At 32.4% G+C, this 8,147-nt stretch overlaps 1 protein-coding gene across 5 annotated transcripts in view; it reads right to left on the bottom strand.

Moving 5' to 3' along the window:
* Positions 1-2,705: 2,705 nt before the first annotated feature.
* Positions 2,706-8,147, bottom strand: part of LOC139495827 (uncharacterized) — a 50,609-nt gene continuing 45,167 nt past the window's right edge. For all 5 annotated transcript variants that reach the window (XM_071284236.1, XM_071284214.1, XM_071284221.1 and 2 more), the window contains exons 2-3: positions 5,200-7,179; positions 2,706-4,101 (exon numbers count right to left, since the gene is read on the bottom strand). In XM_071284236.1, coding sequence (XP_071140337.1) covers positions 3,929-4,101; positions 5,200-7,174 — 2,148 coding nt within the window. In that variant the 5' untranslated portion in view covers positions 7,175-7,179 and the 3' untranslated portion in view covers positions 2,706-3,928. The remainder of the gene's footprint in view (positions 4,102-5,199; positions 7,180-8,147) is intronic.

Genomic DNA, 8,147 nt, shown 5'->3' with positions numbered 1-8,147 from the left:
TTTCATATACTTACGATCCCTCACATTATAAACTGTATGCACCTGTGAATACTGCTGTGTTTAACGACATTGACTACCCATGAGGGTCTTGAACGGTCAGAGCACCTGTAACGGGTATTAACCTTTTGATTCACCCATCTCAGGTGACACTTCTTTTTATGACACCACAATAACAAAACAAAATGAATAATCATTATCCTTGAACTAACTTATATTTTATCATGGTTTCCCGCTTTATTAGCCTTTCACAAGGGACTCTCCATAATAACAAATTCCCTTCGGATCCCTATTATCATGTATTTAGTATAAAGCTTTTGAACCTTACACACATCGTTGGTTTTCTAAAGATTATCATTTTAACACTGATACATGATGAAATGTACTTACGTTCAGATACACATATTAAGCACTCAGTACACGAACACATTTACCTACAATGTTTTATCATTTGTTTGTTTTTTTGAATATTACTTTTACAGTTTAGTCTATTTTTGGTGATATTCATTTGACGTGGCTCGATACTTATAGATTCTGTCATTGTGTTGTTGTGCTATGGTAAATTTTTGAAATCTTGTCTTTCATTTTTGAGTATGTGCTTTGTTTATAGGTCTTTTGTGTTTCTTTGTTACATATTTGGTGGGTTTTTTTTATAGTGATTAAGATTATAACACAATGTTATTCCCCTATTTTGATATCCATTTGACGTGGCTCGTCATTGCATTATTGTGCTATGGTAAATTTTTGTATTCTTGTCTATGTGCTCTGTCTATAGGTCTTTTGTGTTTCTTTATTACATATTTGTTTGTTTTTATAGTGATTAAGATTATAACACAATGGTATTCCCCTATTTTGACATGTTTACAAATTATGTTCACACATCGTTGTCAATACTAGTATTAAGGAATTGTTTGCTACTGTCGTACAAGTGAGAGGTAAAGCTAGCTATACAGCCAGGTTTAATCCACCATTTTCTACATGAGAAAATGCCTGTACTTAGTCAGAAATGTGACAGTTGTTATTCATTCGTTTGAACAATCTCCATAAAAACACAAGGGTTTAACTCATGTGACCTGGAATGATTAATTGCTGTTTAATCTGTTGCAAATTGGCGAGTAATGGCATTGATTGGTTCAGTAATTGTATAAGATAGAGAGGCGAAATTATACCAAAGGCAAAATACGACCAAAAGACATCCATATATTACAAAACAAAACATAAAACAAAACTAAAGACAGAGCAACACAAACGCCACCACAAACCATGGTCAATCACAAGTGAAACTTATGGAACACATGTTTTTATACGTTATTCTTTAAGTAACAAATAGTACAGTTAAGATTCCATAATAGTGTTCCCTATTTCGAAATAATGTTATAAATGATTTATTCAATGGCAAAAAACTTGAGGATAAATCTTATTCGGTTATGTCGCATTCGAGGAAAAAGGTCGGGATGGTGGTTCGACAATAGGAAACATATCTGTCGTCATCTCTGACAGGGGTATTCTAGAACGGGCAAACCAATAAAATATTCGACCGGACTATTCCAATTTCACCACTTGGAACCTTCAAGGTTAAATAGCTTATTTATAAGCAGCCACCTATCTACCAAGGAACTAATGATAGGAAATGTATGCTCTGGAATATCGTATCACCTGCAGGAGCTGTTGGGTTGTTGCTTCATAGAATTATAAAGTTCACAATTTGGAAACTGAAATAATATCTTGTTCTCAACCGACCCACATTGTCAAATTATATATACAGGTGAAGATATGCAGCTGACTTAACTGTGTTCTTTGAATGTTACTAAAGGTTGGTTGAAACGTTTTCTTCTCAAATTATGTTGGGTTTTTTATTGCCATTTCACAAGTTTTTTTGAAGTGCTGTTTATGGCGTTGTTGTTTGAAATCAATAAATATTTACTTCGTCTTAAGTTTAACACAATAATGTTATATCAGCAAATTCGCGCTCCCTCTTAGGAATTCGAACCCATAAGTATATCACATCGCCTGCATAGTTTCTAGGGACCTATAACACTCAAACAACTCGGCTTAACACACAAATAGCTTACGTTAGTCGATTAATGCCTTCCTTTGTCGGGTTTCTCTAGGATTATAACACAGTATTTCATGTATATTGGCAAGTAGATGATGTACCTTCAACTTATCCGGCTGTCGTAAAGGATGCTATATTTACATACCATACCGTCACATCAAATTTTCATTTTATGATATACGTCTAATGTGACTACGAACTGATCAAGCGGATCATATTTAGTTTAACAGGGCTTACACTACGAGTGTATGATTTTATGTTATTTCACATCAGCATCTACACGTTCATACTAAAGACTGTATGTATGAAATCTGTATTACATTACATTTTCATGAAACATTATATTTTGCCTTTTGTTACAACATATTAAGGCCACAACATATAAATTAGTCATAGTGTTATCATTTTTATAACCAACGCAAGTTGGAAAGTTGAATTGTTCCTGTAATCAAAGCTAAAATTAAGTGTTTATCATCAACGATTGTCTCAAGTACGGATAAATTCCTGAAAATGTCATCACTAGTTTTGCATTTATTTAGAGAAGTTATATATACGGCTTAGGTAATCTATTCCTGGGATAAAAAAAAATCCGGAGTTTTACGAAAAAATCAAAGTTTTGTAACAGGACATTTATAAAAATGAGAGATACATATTGTCAAATTGTATTTTAATAAATTATGAAATAGCCATATGCAATAAAAATGAGTACTATGTAGATAACATTGATAAAAATAGTAGAGACACGTTGAAAGGTTATTAGAAATGCATTTTCTAAATTGGTCCAAGGTGACATATGATAACTCTACAATGATACAACGTCCCATTTTCCCCCTTTATATTTCATGGGTTTTCAGATAAAATAGTATGTACTTATATTGTTCTCTAAATATGGATTGAAATTCTGGTATTTCTTTTTAAGATCACTTTAATAAGTACTATCAAAAGCTCATTCTTAACGTAAGAAACAACCAAGATAAAAATATAAATGCATTCGACACAATTAGAAAAAAGAGATTTATAAATGTCCTTAACACAAGGTATTATATTAATCGATGCATATTTACAGTGCATATTTTGGAAAACTTAGGTTAAACATCTCATCTAAACATAATGATGAGAAGTAGGTGCAAATTCATTTCAGATATGTTACAAAGAAAAAAAATATAACATAAATTGAAAACATGTTTTTACAAAACGTTCAGCTAGTTCATATACGTTTATCCAGGATGGAGACACGTGTCTGCTCTGATAATATTTATGTTCAGTATAAATTGAAATAGTGTCTTGTTGAATCCTCGTATCCTGCAACCAAGCTGTTAATATGGCATATCCGCCCAACCAACCGAGACTTTTAATTAAAAAATACCAATCGAGAGTAATTTTAACATACTAGTATCTATAATATAAAATTTAAGATACAAATTTCGATGAAGGAAATAAACTTCACATTAAAAAGTGAAATTAACCAAAAAGACAAAATTTGAGAAATTGAATTATAAGTAATTACAACCCTTTTTGCATTGTATAAGTAAACTTTGCAGGTGTAAAGAGCAAATAGCAAATGTGTGTTATAACCTCAAATCGGTATCAAATATGTACACCATCAAATTGTTAGTGATATGTGGAATAAATTGCTAACTACAGAACATTAAAGAATGATATGATAACTTGTACTATGGATTCATTTATTTTTGTTGGAAACCATTTTTCATGGATTTCGTGGTAAACACAAATCAACGAATTCCAATATCCAACGAATGACATATTTACTTTAGGAGTGTAAAAAGACTTTGGCAGAACCACGAAATCAAATATTAACAAGTTTTACTCATTCCTCGAAAATTAATGTCCATGAAAATAAATGAATTCAACGTATTATGTTTTCGAATTAAAACCAGAATTAAAATGGCCATTAAAGTCATATGATTTTTCAGGTTTGTCCTTTGATCGTTCACAACAAAATTTACACAAGATAATGATAAACTGCAATACTATCACTGCACATAGAACACCAAACATTATCCAAAAATTTCTTTCTGTATAGAGATCTGAAAAAAATATATACCAAAGATAACTTTCATAACTGTTCCAATAAACTGATTATATATGTAGATTCATGTAAATTTAAGTACGTTTTATGATATCATAAAAGTAATATTCTGTCTATCAATGAAACAATCGATGTCGATTTTTTTAACAGTTTTTTTTTTTTTTTTTTAAGTATGCGGTAGATAAGAGAACGAATATTTACACCGACTTTTTAATTGTCTTAATTTTAACAAACAGCATCTTATTTCTATTAGCACGGAAACATCATTTTTTTCAAGTCATAGACAAATTATAGATATATGTATTGATACGTAACAAATAAAGTTATCGATAAAAAATACAACGCTTTTATTGTGTAGCTAGATATCGCGTGATCCCTTCAGCATTAAGAAAAGCAAAAATCTCACCGTAAAACTGCAAATGAAAAAAACCTGAACCTTATTTAACCAGATTGATCTGAACAGCTTTCAAAAGACAAATTAATGAATTATTCGTAATTTCCAGTCTCGCACTCAATTTTCAGACTTATTCACTGCAGTAAGTTCAAACCTGTTCAGACAATTCACTTGCCGTCAATTAAGATATGTCGAATGTATGTTCAGACTTTTCAATAGCTACATATCAACAGCATCCGGAAATGTCTTTTAAAACTACTTAACAGTATTGAAATGACTGCAGGCGAAATGTGTGAACAGTCCTGAATTTACCACAATGGATAAGACTGAATATCAAATGAAAGACCGAACATGACTGAAGTGTTCATACTTTTCAGATTATGTTAATATCGAAATAACTGTTTCAGATCAAAACTGGTTAAACAGTGTTATTTATGGAAAAATTGATGGTTCATACGTAGCAGCATATGGCAACTCTGTCGATGCAAATTGTATCAATTCGTGTGACTCTATGATCCTAGTCTTAAATCTAATGAGTGTTTCTTTGTACCGGACATCAGTTTTGTTTTTTTATTTCCATTTAAAAAGATATCTCGGTCACAGCATTTGATTAAATAAAATGTGTATTGTTACGTATGAAATTCAGGGAAATTTGTTTTCGTTATGTTAGGTACGTTTTGCTTAGATGAAAATAAGACTCACCATTTATTTCGAATAAATCGTCATCCTCTGGTCTTTGTGTAATCGTTGAATCATATTCTTGAAAACTGTGACAGCGTGGGAAATTTTGTGGCGGAGATGGGTGATTAGCATGAGATTCATTAATAATAATTGCCATTCCATCATTTGCATGAAGTTCAATATGACAATGCATAAACCAAACTCCTGGATTATCGGCAACTATACGTGTTACAACATATCCTCCACTCGGAACTATAATAGTATCCTTGCGTACCGGCTTCTTCAATTCTAAATCCGGAATATTGCCATTAACCCATGATGAATTACTCCATGTGGCATCGTTACAAAAACTTTCGTTCTTAGCTACTCCACCTCTGCAATCTATATCTTTATTTTCTCCTATCATTTCTCCAGTTCTGTTGTCGTACTGTGCATATCCCATTTTCAGTACATAAAAAGTGTGTCCATGCATATGAATTGGATGTGCCCAGCCTTTCCCGCTGCCCATATTGAGAAATACCATTTGAACGGTATCTCCATGTTTAAGATTTAATGAATATGTGCAAGTGCAAATTTTTTGCTCGTCACACTCAGTGTTATCACATGGATAGTCCATATCCTTTGGATTAGCCAGTGCTATTTTCGTTGGCGAAATGAATCTTCTGCCATTCACAGAGCCTGGGGTAAACGATTTTCCAGGAAAGGCAAAATTTAGGAAATATTCTGTAAATTTTCCTTGAATGACTTTAGGTGCTTGATCGTTGTCTGATTTATGTTTTAATTTGTCAACAGGTAAACATATTGTAAATTCATTTTGTGGATAATATGTGAAAAAGCAATTTACTACCAAACATTTATCGGTATCTGAACAGGTACGTGGAGTTGATAACGGTTCGCTATCTAAAGCCCCTTGGTAATGGAGTATAGCTTCAACCGATGTATTACGGTTTGATTCTAGAGTTTTTGCTCTTATCCAATAATTTCCAACAGGTTGATCAGCGTCAATGATGACGTCATACCTCTCACCAGCATTAATAATTACAGAATCTGCAATCTGTGGTTCTACATCAAAACCATCAGATGCAACAACAGTTATTTTATGACCATCGATTGATATAGTCCACGGATATAGAGCGCCAACTCCAATGATTCGAAATCTGTATTTGTTTCCTTGTTTGACGGTAAATATTTCAAGAGGAGCTTCATTGTGAGTATTGTTATGAGAATCCCAGAATCGTCCTTTTCCATTAATCAATCCAGAATGAGCTTTTAGTAAACTGAAATATTGTCCATCTAAAGATCTTGAAACCTGAAATTTCTCACGGTTGTCATATCCACCAAACACCATTCTAGCGTCTTCCATGTCAGAGTCCCAATCATGATTCCACTCCTGAATTGTTAAGATGTGTTCCTCAATTTCAACTGGTTTTCTTTCCCTAATTATAAACGCACCAAATAGTCCTTTTGACCTTTGAGATCCGACATGAGAATGATACCAGTATGTTCCTTTATGCGATGCTATAAATTTATAAATAAATGTTTGACCTGTTGATATTGGACACTGAGAAAGAAAAGGCACACCATCCATATAGGGACTTCCTTCCTGTGGAAGTCCATGCCAGTGAATTGTAACATCTTCAGATTTCAAATGGTTTGTTACATGAACAATAACCGTTTGACCTTCATAGACAATTATTGGAGGACCTGGCATTGTTCCATTTGCTACAACAACCAAACGAGCAGTTTCCCATCCGTCTGCTGTAATCACGTCATCTATTGTTATCTCTGCTGCGTCTTTCGTGTTAGTAACGTCATATCTATAAAGTTTACCATTTTGTGGATACACAGCTTTTTCTGTCGGATGCATCATGGTCAGCTGGTGTTCTATGTTTAGTGATGTTTCACATACCTCTTGCGATATATCACATTCAAAACTTAACACCTTGTTGACGATTGCACAGATTAAAATTTGAGTAAAAATCATCATTCTCTGCATGTTTTCTGAAAATTTAAAGATCGATATTTTAAATTGTTGCACATGTTGCATAGGAAGATTGATCTTTCATTTTCATAAAATGCATAGTGTTATCTAACCGACAGTGTTTTTTAAGACTTGATTTTTTTCTAGCCTATGGTGGGTGTAAATGAAATTTCTCATCGACACTCGGGTTATTATTCCAAGTATAAAAAACAATCTTAAAAAGTTTTTTCGTAATTTAGTAGTCAATAATAACATAAATGTCAATAAAATGTGTTTTTTTAATACCAAATTTTAATTTAACTTTCAAAGTTGGTTTAAGTAAGTGGTATGCTCACAATGACACCATTTCTTGCTATATTAACAATTTTTATTATTAGAACTAACTAAAAGAAATTGAAAGTTGCAATCACTGGTGATTTTGAAATTGTTTTCTTACATTGTGCGTTGGTCAAGCTAAAGCATATTGTTTATAGTTCCAAGAAAGCTTCTTTCCAAAATTTAGAAAATTGCAACGTATGGTTGGTTAATTTATTTTAATAATGCAGACAAAAAGTACAACTTACTTTCTGTTTTACGTTTGTGGATAGTAAATTAAATGGAATGTTACAATGTTATTAATTATAGTTCATTATAGTTCCATGTAGATTTGTTTCGAGATAATTATGGCAGATTACAATAGTCATTCAAGGGACACTGCTGAAATGTTAGAATCTCTGAAAAGATGATATGAATATTTACATCATTTCTTTTCAATAATTGTATATAGGATTGAAAGAGGTTTTGATTGTATCAAACGATTTTATAATTATTAAAAAGCGACATTACAATATTGAAGAACAGGAGATAGTTATTACGATCTCAAACTGGTTTCATCTCCGTACTTTTTCCGATACCACACTGTACAACACTTAATCAAATGTTAAATGTTGAGTGTTCAATGTTCAATACCAAGAATGCTTAACGAATTGTACTTATTTTATCAGATGAT

The sequence above is a fragment of the Mytilus edulis genome, chromosome 1, assembly GCF_963676685.1.
Source record: "Mytilus edulis chromosome 1, xbMytEdul2.2, whole genome shotgun sequence".
Taxonomy (NCBI): Eukaryota; Metazoa; Mollusca; class Bivalvia; order Mytilida; family Mytilidae; genus Mytilus; species Mytilus edulis.
The sequence above is the reverse complement of the archived record's forward strand: the minus strand, read 5'-3'. Positions and strand labels throughout refer to the sequence as shown.